Source organism: Trichoplusia ni, chromosome 4 (assembly GCF_003590095.1).
Source record: "Trichoplusia ni isolate ovarian cell line Hi5 chromosome 4, tn1, whole genome shotgun sequence".
NCBI classification, from domain to species: Eukaryota; Metazoa; Arthropoda; class Insecta; order Lepidoptera; family Noctuidae; genus Trichoplusia; species Trichoplusia ni.
The window spans coordinates 14099349-14122189 of NC_039481.1; the positions used below are offsets into that span (position 1 = coordinate 14099349).

The window sequence follows — 22841 nt, forward strand, 5'->3', positions numbered from 1 at the left end:
TTCTCAAGTAGAGCCACTTAGTTTGCAGTAGTAAACACTAAACAGCTATTAAGTGATAAGGATCAGTCGATATCTCGATAACTAGTGAAACTGTATCGAGAATGATGGAAATAAAGTTTACGAGCGATTGTTCTATGATAATCGATTCTAAGATAATCAATTCATATCTGATATTAATATCTTTTGCTTTGACGTTACGATTATAATTTTACTTTGTTGCGTTTGATATACTTTTATGGGATTTATTAGTTTTATGATTACTACTACTGTTTGTTGTTTCGCCTATTTTATTTACTAAACAAACAATATAATTATTTTGTCGCGATAAAAGAAAATTAAAAAGAAGAAAAATACATTAAATCTAATATTTCCTGATTTTACTGTAATAAAAGCAAGCAAGCCATTACATAAAAAATTTAAGCTCCTAATAATCCCGTGACAAAATAAAATTTACCTGATCTGGAGTATTTTATCTTCAAGGTCGCACCTAGCCTTAACAAACGGAAATCTATAGCTTCGCACTGAAAGTGATTACGTCGTTGTTACCGCACTTACAAAGGTTAGTTCATATTTCACATAACAAGTGCTTCCGGCACGCATACCTAACTCCTTTATTATACAAATCACTTTTATAGAAACAAAATTTAGTTTTATAAACATCCTCTATAATAGTTCCATGAGGGTCAGAGTTCAGAATTTCTAAATGACTGAGTTTTGGATGATGGTCTCATTTGAAAAGTTATTTAACTTGCGTACTTATTTTAAGAACACAGGCAACACTGTACTTTACTAGTGTTTCGATGTTTGATTTGTTTCAGGAAATCAGTGTATTCATGTCATTGGTGCTAAATCGTGGCAAAAATCAATAGTTTCCATTAGCGCTGCAGGGTCGCGCGGCCGACCTTGGGCCTCACTATCAGACAAACACTCGCGCCCCACTATACTTATCTTATCACCATCAACAACACATTCAGGTCAAGTGATGAAACGCCCTGCTTCGTTTCTGTGTCTCCTAAACCGATTAATTTCAGATTTACACGTTTTTTGGGGATTATCACAGTCTGCTCCACATAGCTTCCCAAGTTTCTCTTTCGGAATGCCTGACTCCGGTTAATTAGACTAGTGAATATTCATGTTTTTACATTTAAGGGGTGAACGTAAAAGCTTGCTTATTCTAGATGTGATCGTAATAAATTATTCTGGTAATTGAATTCGAGATTCCACGAATTTTTGAAGTAGCTGGAAGTAGTTTTATTGGCTGCCGTGTTGCGCGGAAGATTTAAACACTCACAAGATATGGAAAACATTAACTTCTGTGTCTAAGTAAGGTGCCTAAATCTAGACCGGTTATCGGGTCTTATGTAATGACATAACGGTTACAAACACGAGCTGGTGTACCAGTAGTTTCACGTGACGATAAAATTCCCGCAAAACAATGCCGTGTTTAATTCCACCGGTTTGTTTTGGTAAACGCACACGCCTACGACGTCTAGCCGAAACGGGACAAACGGTCTTGTTCAATTATTGTTTGGACTGCAACAATGTTGTGCACAATATTTTGTATACAATCGTTTATTGAAATGTAACTAGTCCTGAAAATTGTTTGGGATTTTACTAAGTAATTTGTTTTGGTGCTTACAGAAGCTGAATACTTTGGTTAACTTTGTTTAATTAATGGTCCTAAGTTCTTGTCTTGTTGATCTGTATGAAATAACAAACATATTTGATAAAATCTTAATAGCCAATAGTTATTAACACGTGAAAGAAAGTGTTTCAATTCATCCGCGGAAGCTATTTCAATATCTTATCTGAATCGTCTATGAAATTATATAATAACAGTTACATTTTATTTTTGTTTTTGTTTTAATAGTAATTAAAAATCAGTTCTTTGTATTAGATCTTCAGACGCTTTCTCTTTCAACAATTTATAAATACTAAAAATAATGGCTGGTAATAATATTTTGATGATTCTCTAAATACATTCCAGACTAAACGGTAGCGCCTAGAATTTAAATCGCTTCATCAAATCTGAAACAATTATGAAAAGACATTACATTTCTAAATAAATGTGAAATGATGTATCCAAAGTTTGTTACACCGATGATATTGCTGCACTGAATCCTAAAGTAAACATGTGTGTCTCTGAGAAATGATAACATATCTCATAAACAAATGAAATGCATAAGACAACTGTTTGATTTGAAGCAACTAGATGATAAAGAGCACGCAAACCGTGTATGAACATTTGCATTTGCAAAAAATTATGCGTGTGACGTCATCAAAATACAAAATGTGTAAAGAGCACAGTTTGAGAGTGGCCACGTCTCATTGTTGACTGTTCTCGATTTTAATGTGTACATAGGAAGTGACACAGAAAATTGTGTGAATGTATTTTTTTTACCAACAATTTTTGTGAGATCGTCCGGAAATGTGAATGTTGGCATACAAGTAAATTTGAAGATTTAGAAATTTGAGATAATGTTAATTAAAACAATTTAGTTAATGAGAATAATGATCAGGTTTCCTTTATCTAGCTGGGAAGTAAGCTTTCCTGGAAAGGTACAAATTGTTGCGGTAACGTTACGTGTGTGTGTTATGGAGAATGAAAAGTGATGACAGCCTGCTAATCTCAAGACCACGACCATAAGGGTAACATGATCCTCGTAATACGTAGGAAGTTACTTAACATGCTAAATTATCTCTTGCACCTAGAATATAAAATTTGTTATAAGTTTTAGCATTCTTGATGTAGATTTAAACGTGCAAAAACTAAAGGCAGAGTTACTAATGTTGTCAATCAATGCCAATTAAAAACAAAAAATGCATGACTATATATTCATGATTAACAATGAGGAAACGTAAACAATAGCTGATGACTGTGTCATACTAGATATTTTTGTTTAACATGCAACTAATGAATAAATACAGACATATTTCAAAGCTTTTGACATTAGGTCAAAATGTATTACGTATTTAGTGTAAACATTAGTCAGCTCAGTCACCCACTGCATCCATGTGACACTGAACTGTTCTTAGTCATATTTTAGTATACCAAAGGCAAGGTGATCTAGAATTAAGGCACCCAGTGGGCGAAAATCGAGACTAGGTAAATAAAAAACCCGATTGTGAAATCAAACACCAAATGTTTGACACAATGCCGTCAGCATTCGATAATGTGGGCTGAAGTTGATAACCACACAAGTAATTCTTTGAACTAAATGGTTTATGATAAAGTACATATTGTTGATATTTGATATATTAAAATGCAGAATTGGCAAATGATGTCATTACCAATGTCTGTTCAAACGGAGCCAAAGTTGGAAAGATCAGGGCTAGTTATGTCAAATTTTAGAGTCGTAATGTGTATACAAGAGATTAAAAATGAATTTGTTTTTTTTTATGCTACTGTAAGTGTAAATATTACCGACGCAAATGATGTCGTTAACCCTGACCGATGATAAAGTTAGCTCAATTTATTCTTCTTACATGTGTTTTGTTTATGTAAGTTCTTGATCTTTTATCTGTTGGTACCACTACTGCAAGTGGTTTTTTTTTTGTTGGAGACACCGTTGATGGGTTACCAATTCTGCTAACAATTCGATTTTTATATTTTGTCCTAGTTGTATGGAACCCTTTAGTGTCGCGAGTATGACTCACATGTGACCGTTTTTTGTCTTACTGATAGTTTATATTCATCATCCGAGGTCTTAATAGTAGAATTACGATTTTACAATTTGCGATTGCCTTGTAAATCTTTGATCAAATGAATCAACAATTGTATTGGAAGGATACATTGTATTAATTTGATGAACGTAGGCGTCTTTGCAGTTCCTAATTTACAAAATTTACATAAACTTGTCAGCTAAGGTCGACTGACTTGTGCGACAAATGTACAGACGTAGGGAACCATATTAAGTTTCGTTGAAATTAATCTACTCCAGTAGAGTCTACGAGTATCTAACTATAAAATAGTAATAAGAACTGCCTACTAGACTAATATTAATTTCAATTTCGCTTTGAAGCAAAAACAGTTTTTAGTCCATGGTAGTCACGTCAATTAGCTACAGTAATTTCACACACAAGTATAGTCAAAGCCACATGTACTACCTTTGAAGTCAATAACAGCTTAATATCGCAAATAGCCTGACTACAAAAAATATACCCGAATGATCTCCGTCCACAAACTCATTACGTCTTACGTGCAGTCATTCGGTCTCGTCTGTCGGCGCGTCGATCCTCGACCAGCTATAAATTGATTATATTCATCATTACGAGCGCTCGGTACGTGCTAGCTAGACATCTTACGTGTCGCCATCTTGCTTTTTGCTTGCGGCCCCTGTGGTCCGTCACAGGCTTATAAATCCCTTCAATCACAGGGCAATTTATGTAGGCAGCTCTGAATTGCTAATTAAATGTAGACGAATGACTTTTATGCATCATGCGGTTGTTAAATAAGTCACTTTAATGCGTGGTTAGATGGATTCTCATTTCCCGGCGAGTCGGTGTAGTACCGGCGTCATCTCGTCTGGAGTTAGCATATAATAAATTGCACGTCTTAATTTCCACAATATATTATATCATGTGGTATCGTAAAGAGAAATGGTTTAATGGTGAGAAAATCAGTCGCTCGTCCTTACGAATCTGCATAAAATTATTGTTGTTTTGAATTTTAAATGGACTTCGCTTCATATCTTTTTGCTTATGACTGTACCTACATGATATAAGACAAGAGCCTGAGAGGTGCACAATGCGGCTCCGCGTAACAAATGATGCATTGTTAGATTACATTAGATACAACCTGGGCAACCTGGAGCTGTTCAACCCGTTTCACCTCAACACCTGTGCGTAGCCAACAATCGCCTTGTTTCAGTTCACCTGCTATGCTAATTCACTTTGGCAGTGTTACGTAATTAGTCGCTGAACGAAATTGAAAGTTAAACCATAGATACAATTATACTATAATTCATCAGTATTTTTAAGTACTACACTTGAATATTTTGGGATATTTTTCAACTTCTGGAATGCTAAAAGAGAATTCCATCGGAAAAAAAATTCACGGTGTCTTTAGACACATTATATATACCTATTTTACAGTTGTCAATATTAAAAAAAGGAAAAATTAAAGAATCAGTTTTTTAAAACTGAATAATAGTTTCATAAGCCGTTGAACTATAGTTACGTTTCGATGGAACGGCATTAACATAAACGCGAATATTTTTTGCATAATCAAGGAAATCAGATCGTGGAACGAGGCTCCGAGTTCTGTGGACCATCTCCGCCACATATTTGTCCGCCATTTTCCTTTTACAGTCGACGAATTTACGACACTCAGACATATGGACAGGTTTCCTTCAAGTTTAGTATCGTCCAACTGCATCAATAAGGTTGTTGAATAAAAGTGTAATGTGTTATAATCTCGTGTTAGGATGGGTTTGTCACGAACAGGCCAGGGTGAACGCCCTCCGCAAATATGCTCGCTCCTCTAAAATAACTCTTTGTACATTTCATTATTTTACATTAAACGAACCGTTCGTCCTACGGTAATTTGTTATTTTTTTTTGTTTTATGTTCTTGCTATGGAAACTGCCTACAAGTAATTTTTGACGCTAGCTTGAAGTGATCTGATGATAAGCGTAAAAGCTTCGTTCATTGGAACGTTTAGCTCATAATAACTGAAACTACAGTAAAATAGTTTTAAATATGCAAGAATGTACGTTAGTTTGAAGAAGGAAAGAAAGGAGAGGAGAGCCAAGTCATAATTATTACAGTTTCTTACCTGTTCAGGTCTTTGCCCTGTACACTGAAGTTACTTGCTGACTGAAATAGTTAATAGTGAAAATTCCAATAACGCAGCAGTAGCGTGAAAACTGCAATAAAACTGAACACGGGATGCAATGAAATGGAAAGTCATGATGCATCGAGTGAATATTGGTAAACAGATTTCTAGATTAATAAGGCTGGTCTTCCTTATTTGCATCTCGTAAAATATTTACGAGCGAAATAATATCAGTCATTTATTTTTTATGAAGGGGTGAAATGGGTGCAATAAAATAATGTTCATGATTAAGTACCTACCTGTGGGTACATCAGATTAAAATATTCGTAGATATTCCAGAAGAAGAAAATTAGCGAATTATTATTAATTATATTAAACAGTAACAGTTAGAGTATTTTTCATCCGTTACGTTTTTTCTTCTTTCTTATATTGTCCAAAATCAAATCAAAATCAAAATCAAAATTCATTTATTCAAATTAGGCTACTAAGTAGCACTTTTTGAAGGTCATTTACATTGGACAGCACCCAGTTTCGCCCACCCTTCACCGCTTCCTAAGTGCTTTTGCTGTGAGAGAAGAAACGGCGCAACAAACTCCATACGAAATTAAACTTAAAGTACTAAGGCCAAGGTCAGCAGACCGACCAGCCACCGCAAGCAGCACCCGTTCACGAGTATGACGCAAGGGTCAGCCATCACCTCCCTCGCCATATCAGAGGGAAGGAGGTGACCCGACCCAAGACGCCACCGCAGGCAGTGACGACTTAGGGAGCATGACGTATCTGCTGCCGGCTAATAAAATAAAATAAGACTGAAAGAAATACCCCAAACGTTGATTTACCTGGCATAGCCCTAAACACGGAGGCGGCATAAATTGCTACGTCATTCAATTTTATAATTAATAAATTATACATGTCAAAATTTATAATAAATAATATATACGTGCATGCGTATAATTATACTAAAAATAAAACAAAATAGGTAACAGGTCCATTTTTCATAACTAAAAACTTAGGAGTATTTAATTTAATCTATCTACATTCACTACTTTAATTAGTATGTGTTTGCTTTTAAAAATGACCCCTGATAGCGCTTGGGAAAGCTGTGAATTAACGTCAACTAACTTAATTGGTAGATTACCTTTCTTGGTAGCTCAGGAAATGTTCGTCGTTGCCTATCCGTTTGCAAATCGCAGTCACTAATTAATAAATGTTTTCAGGATGAAATCTTGGGAGTAATCGGATTGAGAGGACTCGCTACTAATTTGCTACTTTTAGATTTAACTTGGGGTTTATTAGCGCTAATATGGGGAGAGATTGTGCCACTGTGATCAGATGTCCGTTTTTTGATGCCGTTAGTTTTAAGAAAGGAAGTCCTTAGGCACACCACTAAGAGGATAAAGTGGGAAGTGTCTGACTCTTACTTAATAAAACTAAACCACCCTTTTGATATCGGTGCAAGGCGTAGCAATTTTTCATGTTCAGATTTTTTGTCCTGGTTATTATACATATACTGAAAATCAAAGATGGCTATTCTATCACCTAAAAGTTCTATCTTTCACTTATATTAGATTTAATATCAAGCAGCTACCGTTCGGAATTCTGCTCGTCATTGTAAGGGAAAAGCGTTAAATATAGATTCAGCTTTTGCGCTTTCTGAGAACCAGTTCTCATAACCCAGATGTATTAGCGTTATACGGTAACGATACTTATACTGTAAGAGTAAGGCTTGTTATTTATATAGTATACTAGTTGTTGGTATCGGCTTCGCCTGCCTGTTTGTCGGTTATAGCTGCAAAAACAAAAGCCTATGTGTTAATCCAAGGTGGCACCTACCTGCCGTTTGGGTGCGAAGAGTTAGGAAACATAAAACATACAAACACACTTGCATAATTCCGTATTTATGATATTGGGGTGAAACTCCACTATCATCATCATTGGCCTTTTCCCAACTATGTTGGGGTCGGCTACCAGTCCAACCAGTTTCAGCTAAGTACCAGTGTTACCAGTGTACAAGGAGCGACTGCCTATCTGACCTCCTTAACCCAGTTACCTGGGCAACACGATACCCCTTGGTTAGACTGGCTGTCAGACTTTTTCAAGCTTCTGACTACCTGTAACGACTGTCAAAGATGTAGGAATAACAGCCGGGACCCACAATTTAACGTGCCTTCCGAAACACGGAGGAACTCGTTATGACAAAGATAGTCACCCATCTACGGACCAACCGCGTCAAGCATAGTTTAACCTGTGATCGAATCACTTATGCGGTTATAGCTTAGCCACGAGCTCCTGGTGAAACTCCACTATGTGCAATATAATATCGGGCGAACAATAAATTTATTCGAGTATGAGCTTTTCTGTACCAAAATAAAAATGTTATACATTACATCATAATAATTTCCTTGCTTTAGTGACGTTTCTTATACACTTTAGACTAAGCAATAAGTGTGTAATTGACAGTTAAATGGTAAATTCTTGTGCCTTAGAACCTAGGTAGAGGTACATATGTACATTATACATATATTAAACTGTTACATTTTCTTTTTACACTATTTTATATTCTGTGTACTACCAGTACATAATGTCTTGTGTATAATTTTCGCCTATTACGAATTTAGCTAAACGTCCGATGCGTGACCGGTCCTCATAAAACGAAAGGTCAATAACATTGGTACTGGATTTATTAGTGAACGAAATTGCAAAAGTATTTTATTCACGTCATTTAGAGAAAATTTTGTGTAACTCACTTTTATCGATTGTTTTATGCTGCTAGCAATAGATATTATTGTTGTAACATAGGCGGAATAATGTGGATTAGTTCTAGGGATTCATAAGTCAAAATTGAGCCATTACGAATCAATGAAGACTGCACGGATAACCGATTGGTTGTCTCCACGCCAAACGCACTGAGTGCGACGTGTCGCAGGTTCGAGCCCCGCGTAAGATGAGCATTTCGGTAATCCACAAATGCTTGTCGTTAGGTGACTTTGTATATGTGATTTGAATGTTTGTAACATCCCCGCGACACAAGGATTTAAGTGCGAGACACAGATTTAGGTGAGAGTGTTTAGAAAAAATGTGGTTTTAATGTAAGCGTTATTGTTCTTTACGTGCACGATCACGAACGATAGTCTACCAGTCAAGCACGCGTTGATGTTGAGACTCAGGTGAATTAGATATCTAATATAATAGGTGCGTTATCTTATCCATGTAAATATAATATTCTAAGTAAAGGCGTATTATTTGCATGAAGTGAGTAATATTGTTATGTTGTAACTTATGAAGAGTAGTGTTATTTATTCAGCTGTTTACTGTTTCACTGGAAGTTTTAAGTTGTATAGACCATCGATCATAGTTTTGGGAATACCGGTGGAATGATTTAAATAATAATTTATTTGTTTCGACAACTTTGTGTGTTTTTTTCAAGAGGTATATATTTTTAAGGTTTATATGGTATATTATATTAATCGCTTTTATACTTACTTAAACACTGCCATATTGATTTACAATATACAGAAATCCCTTTTTTATCTTTTTCATGGTAATTATGAAGACCATCCAGTCTTATCACATTCCATGCCAGTCCCTCAAGTCTTTACTTCATTCAAATTTCCTATCAAAGCCTTTGAAAAAGATAGCTTTATGAGTTATTTTATCTTTCTACCCCTCTATCGAAGAGATATTTCTACACTTAACGTGAACAAATCACGCATCTGTTTTTGATGACGTCACTGGATTCTCTTGACTAGTAACTAAAGCTTACAACTACCAATTCTCTATACAATTTTCAAAAATATTTCGTGCAAATAATTCGCACATTCACCTGTTCACAAAACAAAGTGGACGTGTCTCGTTAGCGACGCCTCGTAACTGGAACGTACCGCAACCGCTCTTAGATGCGGCTCGGGTTAGCTGCGGTGAGCTTTACTTTAACTATCATCTTGATATCTGATAACGTATATGGACAATTGTTTGAGTGTTAGGTGTTTTTGATACTTCACTTTTGTTGTTAGGTATACGTCATACTAATTTTGTTTTATAGTTTTCTCGCTATAATAATTCTCCACCCTGATAATACATGTCCGTTGAATTGAAATCAAGTCTTTTCGCTTGACAAAATACTTTCAATTGTTTTTCCTTTATGACATTAGTTTACTGAAGCAATAATAATCTTACCAGTGGTAACCAGTTCTTCATATTTGGTACAGCAATAAACAAACCACAAATTTTGGAAGCCACTTCGCTACCTTAAGCATACAGAATCTAGTTAGGTGGGCGGAAGTGACGTGAAAATTGACTGAAACCGGGTCGAGCCGGGTCGTTTCGCTAGTGTAGGTGCATGCATTGATTGTGTTATGTGTGCACCGTGAAATTGTCGCTAGGTCGCTGAGGTCAATGACCCGCGGTTACACGACTCAAGTGAGCTTTTGATTTTCGGATTAGTTTTGTGAACTGCTCGTTCCCGATGGTACCGTTTGACAAGCGAATGTAGTATTCTTTGTAGATTTTGTAGTATAGTCTGACGACCGGTCTAACGATATCAAGGTCAGATAATCATGTTTTTGTGTTTTCTGTTATTTTTATATCCTGTTTCTTATGTTTCCGAATACATATCCTGGAAGCGGAACTGACAGGATATAAAAATGTCTCCGCATTAATATTACGTATTAATGTCTTCTATAAGCTCAGGTTTTTTGTATTTTCTATAGACCAGGACCAAATACTTAAGTTTACTAAAATATGAGCAGATGGAAATCCAAAGTAAGAGTTAAGTCACGTTCAATTAAGTCCTATAAAATCAGATCCTTGACACCTGTTTTCTTAATAATTTGGAGTAAATAAAAAAATCCGTTGTCCAAAGACAGCCAGACTCAGAACCGGTAATGGTGTCCTTGACTTATGCAAGGGCGAACCCGCGACACATCGCGCACATCAAATTGGAATGATGTGTAATCAATCACTCGGCTATCCGTTCAGACAAAAATACACCCGCCATACCACCTCTTCTCTAATCTGCATTGCGCAGTAAACTCCATAACCCTTTTTAAAGTACACAAGCAATGTACCATCATCTCACAGCTGTCAATTGACAGTGAGACATAACAGGTAGCCTGTGTAACAAGCGTGACAAATAGAGTGAAGCGATTGTCACGGTGCGCGGCACGTGGGAGCCTGGCTGGTACACGTCTTAGTACTTTTTAGGGCATAACGTTGTTAGCCGTCTAGAATGCTATCGCGTCTACATTTGGATGAAGTTTAATGTCATGATACAGTTCCTTTGTCGGTCTTTTTATATGATTCGATGATTTGCGTATTTCTATTCTGTTTTTTTTTTACGGTAATTTCATTTAATCTATTGTAACATTCATCGTAAGTTAAGAGTAAAAAAACTTAATGATTATAAAAATGTATACGTTTATTAATATTTTTGTCTTCTTCACTTTATTAAAGTCGCAATTGTTCACAGCTAATATCATAACCACTGAAATGATTAATCAGTACCCTGGTACATATTTTCTTTTATGTTTTATTCAATCTAAAATTTTCGTCATGTACTTACCTGTAGACAATGAGCCCGAGATTCCTGTCACCCATTTAGTTTTTTTCTTCCTAAAAAACATTTATTTTTCTGCTACATTGCTAGACTGTTCTAACTGGTTTCTTTATTGTTACAGATGACAGCAGCAGACAGGAGGTTTCATCAGAACAACAGGTAAAAACTGTAATTTGGTACTTTTGAGGCCCATATTATATCTTCACGGTATATCCACAATTGGTGTTATAAGTGGCAATAAAGTGGCAATTATATGCTACTATTAGATTTTATGTTCAGTATTGTGAGGAGTGATACTCTGGCTGTTTTTAATTGCGTATATTAACCCTGAAATCTACTAGATACTGGGAAAAAATCTTTAATTATATTTTAACTACAAAATAAAATCGATAACTTGCTCTAATTTTTTTTTTTATATTAACTATCGTGAGACTGATTCATTATTAAATGATGTAACGGTTAACTCGCGATCCCGCCGCGTCTGCTCATGATTAAGGACTCCGGTTGGGTCCGAAACTAGTCGGGCTACCCCGATAAATACGCGTGAGTAAACCGTTACATCATTTAATAATTGCTCTAAATATTTTAAAATTCTACGCTTTACCAAAATATTGTAAATAAAAGTTGTAATTACTCCTGAAATGTTAATAAAAGATAGATTTTATTCTCACTTTGATTTTTGGCCCCGTTGCTGCCCGTTATCATGTATTAACCACTGTAAATAAACATGATATACATATATTACAAAGGTTAATTACGATATTACATAAGTTTTACAAAAATGACATGTCATCTATCACATTCTGCACACAACTGGTATCTAAGGAAACGTTGTCTTTTGAAAGAAAGTGTACCGCAATTAAAGTAGTGTTTATAATTCTTAGATAAGATAGAGCAAGTTAAAATTTACGACTGTGTAAGTAATCTCTAACCTATTTTTCTGCTATCTCTTGATATCAAACGAATGCATTTTAAAACATTGTGTATTGAGAGTGTCGTAATTGCAAAACGTTCAATGAATAAACAAATGTTAGGTAATAGTCAGATATGAATTGTCACAATATTATGGTATTATCTATTGCGATTTAGTTTTTTTAGGTGAAATGGATTATGGGGTTTTTGATAAAAAAAACATTTGTTGTTTTTGTGGTAGCGGTTTTAGAACCTTAAAAGAAGGATTTTGTGCATCGAAAAAGGTATAGTGAAGTAGTTAAAAAAAACTGAACTGAAATTATTGTGTCGCGGGGGGTTTCTCAAACATACAAATCACGTGCACAATTAGACCCAGACTCAGAACAAGCATTCGTGGATCACACAAATACCGTCTTGTTATTATAGAAGTAGAAAAACAACTGATACGTGTCATAACAAAGTTTCTAAGTTTTATACAACACAGATTAATGAAGATGATGCACCAACATTAGGCACACGATACCAGCACCAAGCTAGCAGTGTTTCTTCTTATAATCTGGACTAAAGGAATCTAGCTCATAATCTGGGGCACTACCAACCATCCATACATACGTAGATATTAGATATAGATATAGATATACGAAGATAAGTTGTATCACAATCCAAGTACCGACTCTACTTACCATAGTCTGATCCGATTTTCCATTGATAGTACCTTTACTATGAGATACAAAACCTGTGCTCTTGCTATGGGGAAGCGAAACGCCACTACGTGAAATATAGTGCTCTCTCTCGCCTCCACAATGCAGAGATGTTGTTGTTTTGAGTTCATGGTAGCATTGAGCAGGTAGGACCACCGTGCGCGGTACCAAGGTACGTACCCCACACGATGGTTTGGTCCCCATTTGTGAACATGATAGACAAACAACCGATATTGTGTGATGTGTCGATCTGTTACAGATATCCACGGGTAATGGGAATAATATATGAGTGTGATAAGTGATTCGGACTATAGTTGGGGGTGACCCCATAAACTATATAGTTTACGATAAGTGTTTGATACTTATCAACTAATAAGTTAATAGCATCTGAATGCAATAGTTTTTTTTGGCGGTTTACAACACATTATTAATAGTAATAACACTGAGGGTTCCGTGCAAGATAAAGAATAGCATATGAAAATGGTTACCTACCAAGTTTATGAATTTACTGACCTCGATTTAAATCGTGTTTTACCGGCAAAGAAAATCAACTGTCAAGCTATAACGGTTTATGAGATACAGGATGGTTATAGACAGACAAAAGTAAAGACCAGACCGGCACATAATAGAGCCTAAAAACTGTGTTTTTCTTCAGTGTAGTTTTTCGGTACGGACCCCTAATAATGAAACAGTTTTAATTCTTACGTGGATTAATTCATAAAGAACGGTTGCATGAATTAAAACAATTGCACTCGATTGTAAAGCTACTCAAGGACGTAGTAGGTACATACATTTGCACGTCACTACAACGTTGAACGTACAATGTTTGCGCAACTTATGAATGAAATCGCAACACGTTCTCGAATTACGAAAATTTAAAAAACGGTTCCGAATTAAAGATTAACATAATTATTTCTGGGCTGTTAATTTTCACGCTAGTGTAAATGTGTAACTGTATTGAAAACTGACGCTTATTTTGACTGCGTTTAATGTTCTTGTGTACAGACATCAATGAAAGTCCATGTATACAACCTGATTTACAAAACGCTCAAATGCTTTCTGGAAGTAGGACTCTAATAGCGTCGATAATAGAACTACTGAAATCTGCTCCCGGCATTTATAGTTCTGTACATAGGCTAAATAAAACCTAATTCCCAAAAAACATTGGTCAGCAAACAAGTTTACGATAGTAACAATGGTCTTTTCAACATCATTTGTGAACATTTACCTAAATTATCTAGCTGTTACATGAGATGCAGCCTGGTGACAGACAGACGGACAAACAGCCAGACAGTGTTTCCTTGGTGATAGGGTTCCATTTTATAAGCATTTGGGAAAATCGTTGAAAATCAATTTTACTAAAAGTATTTGATAATTTTTGGCAGTTTGCTAATTGTTTTTGCTCACCGTCTTTCATTACTGACTGCACCCAGGTTTCGATGGGTTTTGGAGAACAATGGACTCTTACGGTTTAGCTATTCGTATAATGATGTCAAGAGGAGCACATATTTGATATGTGTCAGTTCAGTTATGTCAGTTTTTATAGCGCTTCGGTAAATGGGAATTCCATGAAGGGACGCCCTTTGTGTTACAGTCATTAATCCCATTATCCCCGCAAAAAGGTCGAGCGGAATATTTGCAAAATGTTTTTGTTAAGGTATTCTATACTTCAATTTTTATATCTTCAAAATAATGTGAAGGTCCTGGTTATAAAGAAGAAAATGTCAAAAAAGGTTTTAACCAAATAATTAATTGAATTCTGTCGTTGATGGCACAGATTCTCTGCCGTCTTCAGTCCGGATTGAAGATGTCTAGATACGTAAACATTGATATCCGTTTGGTAGCTAACCAGCAAACTAACATTAGCCATTGAGCACAAAACAAGCCTACTTAAGATACAGCACACAACAAAATAACAGTAGATACTTGTCTTCCGTTCATAAACTGTCGATAAGGTTGCTCTAACAAGTCGCAGGCTGGCTGGTGACTGCTGGGCAAGCACGTTGTTCCCGTGAGTTAGCGCCATCTGTTGCCAGCCCACGGCATCAATCAGTGTGATCGATGCACTCGAACTAGGCCTGAGAAATCCGCTCCGCTGTATGAAAGGTTTATTTCGATACTAACTTTTATGGCAGGGTTCGTCTACTTTTTCTCGTTTTATAGGTGATACATAATTTATGAGAACTGTTATTCTGTACGTTATTGCTGACGCTCGTAGGTAGGCCAATTCGTTCGTAATGTGTACCGGGTGCGAGAAGATTTGTGGTGTAGCTTTTTACTACTCGTTTTTTAAAAAAGGTTTTACATCTCTGAGGTTGCTGAGGATGTTTAACATGATTCTTAGAATATCTTTCAGGTGCTTCTTCGTTTAACTTTTATAGCTCGAATGCTTGGCGAAGGCATCTTCTTCTATCCCTCAGTGGCCGATTAGGTGAATTATTCTTACAACAATAAGTTAATAAATTTTACCTAAAAAAGCCAAGCATTGGTCTATTGCAGGTTCATACCACTGTCTGTCAATTGAATAATGCGAAGACGTTTTAAATTGTACGTAAAATTAGTACGGTTATTAGGTATAGGCGAGACGAAAACGATTAACGTGACTGCATTCTTCGTGATATCTTAAGTAGAAGTAATCATTTACAGTTCTGTTTAATTTTGCTCGAAACGTTCTACGAGCTACTGAGCTTTTATAGAACTAGGTTTTAAAATGTCCTCTAGATGTGCATTTTATGTTAGGCTCGATTACGAAATCTGCAGAATTTATATGTAATATTCGAAGGATAGCATCATAACCGCCCACATTCGTGGGAATATCAAAAACTTTAGTTCCACATCAGAAAAAATAAACTGCGCAAACTCGAAGAATTTTACATTGCTTTATATAACACTATTCAATCGCGACCAGTTCTCAAGGATACTAGCGAAGTGGGTTCAATCACATCGCTCGCGGTGAATGAAATACAATCCGACCGAAACATGGAACACAATACATTCGAAAGCTTGTAATGTGCGTGTATTACATTCGAAATTAGCAAGGTTATACAGGAACCTCAGAGGAACCGGGGCTAGTGTTGCCCGGCTACTTTTTGCGATAAGAATCGATACCAGCGAAAGTGATTCGATCGTCGTTATCGATCTTGCGGCTGCAATCTTTCACTGTCCGACGCTTGTGAGAAAATATGTAGAAATATTAAAAGTTATTCGTATTTAACGATGAAGTTGATAATGATTTGAATGTATAAGAGAATAAACGAGACGTCTTACTTGCTTTGATTTATTAAAACTTAATTGTTAGTAAACAACTGCTTGCGTTTGACGGTAACAACTGCTAATAAAGATTGAAGATATTGATCAAAAATTCTTCTTCTCTATATACCATAATATCAGAAATTTAGAAAAGTAAACCATGATATGAGATCAAATAACACTTTTCCAATAGAAATGCCATGAACACCATGCGGGGATATAGTACCAAACACAATGGTAATAGAATCATTATGACACGCTAGCGCGTTCACCAACTCTCCATATTTCCGCTAATTACATTTAATTAATTCATCGCTTCATGCTTGTCACTGGATATCATTATTTTCGTGTCCATCGCCATTAGCTCAATGATAGTTGTTAATCCGTAATGGGACAATTTAATTTGGAATCTGTTTAGATGACCTTTTGATATTCCATTTAGTTTCTTTTTGTCTTTTTGTATCGTTTGCAATATCTTTATGCCAACCTACGGTAACTTGATTAGAGCCCATCCATTTTTCTTAACGTGCTTAAGATCTATGAGGCGTGAGAAATGGCTGAACTTCGTCTAAGGCTGTCGCCTAGATACCGAACTCAATGAATCGGATAAAGGTAGGACCTGTTCGATATGAGAAGATTTAGAGGCTAACTATTCATGAGGCAGGTGTTAATGAAAACATTTCACAAGTTTGTTCTAGTAGTGACTAGTAACGAATTTATAGGCGAAACTGGCCAACATTAAAAAAACCTTTTTTTCCATTTTGATGAACCATATTTGATGAATATGCGCAACTAGAGCCATCACCTTAACGTTTTGAAAGTGCCTGGAAAACGGCCTACTTGAAATAAATACTTAAGATTCTGATTTTGACCAGTAAATTATTGTGTAAACAAAAATACTGAATCAGGACAAATACTCTAGAAAATGCTGTTCCATATATTTTTACTGCTAACGAATGTCACCAATTACTCCCAAAAAGGTTTTGAGCTGTAAAAAGTATTTGCTCTTTTCGAATGCATCTTAATGGTGGGTCGTTAGTCGGCTACGGAGATGAATAGACTGACCTGATGTACAGTTAGGTGCTTTAAAAGTTGAAATGTATTTGCAAACATTAGAGTTTATAGTAATTTATATCGCGATATCAGTTACTGTTAATGCATGATAATCATTTCGTTTTTTATCGATTAGGCCGTTCATTTCTTAATAATAAGAATTAAAAGAAATAGCAGCAGTTAATGTACTACCCAAGGGTATATTAGTGTGGTGTATGTGGTATTTGTATTTGGTCAAAATACCACGTTATCAATTGTGTTATAGGCTAATAGGCTCACCTCAATACCATAATTGGTGAATGTTAGTCAAGTCACAATACCCTATTAAATATTAATAGGATATCATGTTCTGTCAGATAATACATAATTGGCATAGAGTCGAGCTTGACAGCCGGGAGGCATTGGCGATATCATCCAAAATAATCCATCGAAATCTTGTTCGATCTCTGTAAAGCAAATGAGACCTCTTTATAAAATGATGTACGAAGAGTAAATAGATGTTATGTATAAAATTTAACTCTATTTGTATATCCAGAAGGTTGTATATTGAATAAGTATCGTATTAACATATTTTGCTTTTAAACTTTCGCGCAATACACAGCCCTCAATGCATCTTTTCAAGTGCATAGCCATATCATTACTCGGAACCTTCAACAGAAGGGTTTAATAACTCCACATATCTACCGTTATTATTCATCAGCTAAGCTTTTAGTGTGGAAATTATCGGACCCATAGCAAATGAGGAAGATCATAGATTACTTAGGAACCTGTCCAAGACTGGTTTGCGCATTAGCTTTGACATAGAAGCCTTATTAACAGAATAAATACGTTGGTTATGTTACGAGTTATTATGTACTCTTAGCGTTGTCTTGATCGATGACTATACACTGATTATTAGCGAGATAGTGATTAATATCATCCACGGCACCTTCTTCCTAGTTTCTCTTACTCGTAACGATGGTTGTTTGTTTTTCATTATAATTTTCCTTAACTTTCAGGAAATCATTTTCTCCGTTGTTCAAACTGGTGATAAAGTTGTTGATAGTACTCCAATGTTTTCTCTTCACTTCTCTCCTTTTGTTCTCTTTAATACCCAGAACTACTACTGCCTATGCCTTTATCTATTCATTTATTGATTCCTTTATTCTTTACTTCTTCAAATGATCTTAAGCGATCTAATTTACGTTTTATGGTTCTCTGTCTGAATCATTACCTTAACGTTATTTTTTGTATGTCCACGTTATAGTAATTTTTGTTTTTTATTTGACATTGCGATTAATGGGACGTGCAGATGAGTTAACATTATGATCGTGTTTCCGCTGTTATTTGTATTTCCTGGTACCAATGGTTTCCGGTTTAACTCTGTGTTTACTTTAATTTAAATACAATTTATCTAAATAATTAGAATTTTGAAATATTTATTTTAAATGGGATCTGGGGTGTGCTTATTTGTTGTATATATTTTGTTTCTTTTTTGTTGTTTATTTTCATTTTGCTTTGCAATATTGTTCCAGATGCATCTGTTTTATACTGAACTGTATTTTATAATGTTCTATCGGAATTCGTGTCGCGAATCACAAATACTGTTGTTGTTAGTTCATTATTTTCTCATCAAGTCTGCATTTGTTTGAAGTAGTCATCAACTACTTGACATAAGATTAAAGGTTGGTTGACATTTGCTGTAAAATTGGTTAATTATTTTAGACCTTCGCTCACGTGTTTGTATTTTTCTATCATGATCATTTATCACGGCATTCGTAGTGTCATCTAATTGTTCATAATAATTATAGATAATATGCAAAATTAAGATGTAACAGGTCATAGTCACGAGATTCACCGTCCAGCCACATTCTGCTGACCCAAATGAGGTCTAAACAGCTTGAAGTTATTTATTTGAGTTAATACGACAGTTGCATGATATGTTGCATTACGTTCACAGTTAACGAGAGTACAAATGTGGGTGTTATATCATCTGTTACGGAGGTAACTGTAAAACCCCGAATGGTGGCTTCGAAGATTTGTGCGAAGTTTTACTCGCGTGTCTTTTTAAAGTTCAGACCATTAGGAACTTTACATAATTACCTGCACTTAGAGATGAATGGGTGGTGATATGGTTTTCGTTTCTTCGTTCATAACGTGTGATCGAGTTTTCTAGGCCTTGGTACCCCGAAAAGGAACATGATACGTGTATTTATGAATACTAATCAGAGAATTGTAAAACAACATTTAAATATCTATTTTTTAAGGGCATTTACGGCAATTAATATTATCATATTTAGGTATCTATTAGCAATATAACACGAGTTTTAATAAAAAATGTTGTCGTGGTAGAAAAACCTGTTGAGGTGCTTCATTTTCGATTTTAGAATCCTTAAATGTTGATTTTGCCTAGTTATTTGTCGCTGCGGAAAAAAAAAGCATCATGTAACTCGTAGCAACTTGTATTATTTAAACGATGCCTATCCAAACGATTATCTGTCTTTTGCCTGGGAACCCTTTTCCAGAGATCTGAAAATATTTTCTCGTCATTAATGATCCTCTTTTGGTCACCTTTTCAACTTAAAGCAAGAATCAAATCTTTTACTACAATAATTTAATAGCAAAACAGTGCATACACGTTCATGTCGACATATTTACACATACTGATATGTTATTCACCAAAAGCCCCGAGGTAGCTTTTAAAGCTTAAACTTGACATAGTTTCTGAGCTTTTAACGTGAACCGCTATCGTAATGGTATCATATGCTTGACGAGTTTTTTAATGAAACCTTCGCGGCGAAGACGAGGAAATTCAAAGTAATTCAAAATGGAAGTTTACTGCTTTTAATGGTTTTCTAAATAACGCATATTTGATGAACATAAGTGGATATTACCTGCCTTGTATACGGTATTACGGATTGATATGCGGGTTTAAGAAATATTGATTTATATTAAAGTAAATAATTTATATCAATTGAAAAGGTCTGGGGGAAATTTCCATCGCTTTTCTTTTCAAATAGAAAGTTTACGTTTACGACTTTATCAGTTTGTTTGCTAACTGTCATTTCATCCGCTCTTAATATCTATGAAAGCTTTTCAATTACATTTTCATATCGGCGTTCATTGGCTTATCATATAAAACGCATTCGTTCACCAACTTTCCAAGAGCATTTAATCTTGTGAGATCTCTCACGGCGACTATGCAAGCAACAGATTATCAAGTCCCGATATCGTTTGATAAGCTTGGAGTAAACTGTGTGGTGTTCGAACCACCGTTACCCGTTGATAGGAAACTCTAATGATTTGCAGGCTTCGCATGAACAGTTAGATTGTTCCCATCGCCGTGGCGGGCTGAGATCACCTGCAGGCAATCACTGGATCTCCGTAATGCCTCGATAAGTTATGGCTACTGTTAAAGTAATTATGGGTTTTATGTTGCAAAGTTATTTAGAAATTTTAGCGATCGAAATTGGGTCCCGTTTTGAGGCCCGTGAAATACGCCGGTCTGATTGAACTTTATTATTTGATGACAAGAAATCAACTAATCAATAAACTATTGAAACTAAAACAAGGCTCCTATGAGATATTAATTTACAAATTCAAGGAAAGCAGACGATGACTATTCAATAATAAAAAGTATTTAGATAAAAGAAACTCGTTCTGTATTTGATTGCAATTTTATGACTAATGTATAAAATATCTCTATAAGCGATTAAATTAGATGTACGTTTTCCATCTAGTCATTAGAATTGCTAAGCTATAGTCGCTGGCACTGCGGCCAGCAATGTGTTAATAGAACATTTCCCAGCATGACCACTCGTAATGAATATAATACATAAAGTATCTGAACAAGACTTACTATTATTATTCCTGTCAGGTTTGCTTATTCTGATTTAACTTCATTACAGTAAGCACCCATTTTAGCATCGTTAAATTTTGCATCGGCAACTTTAGATTTACTATCATCAACATTCGTAGCTACAGGATTTTGTCCCTTATCATTATGTAAATTAAGGCGTTTTGTGACTACTACGTATGTATGAGTGAAGTTATCGTGATCCGTACTATTAGTATTGTTAGAATTCAGTCGAATGTTCTCAAAGATCACTCCCACGGTAGGCTGCGTTTATCATTGTCCGTTTGGTCCCCTGAGACAATTTTTGACCTTGTTCTAAATATTTAAATGATGTGGTTTTGGATTGAGATCATTTTTGTTATTTGTAGATCATAATTTGTTTAAGTTGCATAAATGTTTACTATTGCAGTCTCAGAAACAGTTCTTTAAATTTCTCTTCTTATAAAATGGATGTTGAAACGGCCAAGTATAATGTCATGCAATAAAAAAAAGTTGCTTTTACAAAACGCTCCATTTTTACGGGATCATTATTTTCACAACACAGTTCTATGACCTTAGATTATCCGTGAAATTATAAATAGCAGAGTTAACCAACATTTCCCCAAATTATACACACTTCATTAATAATAATAAGTTATCAAAGTTTAATAGTTTAACCGTCGGCTTCCGTTTGCCTCATTATTGGCATATCTGATGCTCTATAAACATTTAAGTGAGCCGGTGCATAACTTAAAACTTGATTGCTCAGATTTAAGACACGATTAAAGCTAATGCTGCCACGCCGATGCTTGTGGCTTTCATATGCTAATTAAAATGTTTGTTAAGTAACTGAGGGCGTTCTACTGTGTTTTTATTGTTGGGAATTTGAAGCATTTTAATATTATTAAGTCGACATACTCTAAGAAATTATTACTGGACGGTGAAGGAAAACATTGTCGGGTTGTTGTCGGAGGTTCTATCATCTCAGTATGGGAAAAGACTTTAGATAGATTTTCACCTCTAGATTGTACTATGTAAAGTAAAAGCTCTCATCGGATCTTTATGATGTCTATTTATAACCCCATCATTACGTAATATGATCTGTAATATAAGTACGTGCACGGACATGCCGTCATTCAGCCGTAGTAAGGCACCCACTGTGTAATACTTAATTCTCTTCATCGAGAGCGCTGAACTTTCGCGGCTGATAAAAAGCGAGCGGCTAGCCTTGACCGTGCACTGCGCGTGCGGACCGTAGCTCATTCGTCCACGACGCCGTAGCAATGAACTTATTATGCTAATTAATTGATACGTATTAACTTTGTTGAATATTTCGTATGTGGAATTAGTTTTATGGGTTTTATAATATTAGGGAATTAGAAGAATGTGTGTATTCTTCCCACACGTGAGGAATTGATTAGCTGATGATAAATATTCGTTTTCCGGAGCTTAGGAAGTTTCCTAAACTGTGAAGGCATGTATCAACATGAATATAGATGTAGTCAATACATGTAGCCATAAATAATTATATTATTTTATGAATGGTTGGAGTTAGTAACGGGACAGTATGTATGTATATTCACTTTAAAATAAATCCCTTGTGTATTAAAATGCAACTAACGTTAAAGGTTTTTTTTTAATAGTAATAAATCATGAGTATATAAGTCTGCCGATCTCTTTTTTACTCTTAAAATGCATCGACATCAATATTCAATACAATTTTATTACATTGTAACTAACTATTCTAGACTTTTATCACACAATGTCAGACCAACCCAATAA

At 35.5% G+C, this 22841-nt stretch overlaps 1 protein-coding gene across 2 annotated transcripts in view; it reads left to right on the top strand.

The window, feature by feature from the left end:
• The window catches only part of LOC113493131 (protein spire-like), a 136057-nt gene that overhangs the window by 48640 nt on the left and 64576 nt on the right, over nt 1-22841 (top strand). For both annotated transcript variants that reach the window (XM_026870951.1, XM_026870952.1), the window contains exon 2: nt 11452-11489. In XM_026870951.1, the coding sequence (XP_026726752.1) occupies nt 11452-11489 (38 nt within the window). The remainder of the gene's footprint in view (nt 1-11451; nt 11490-22841) is intronic.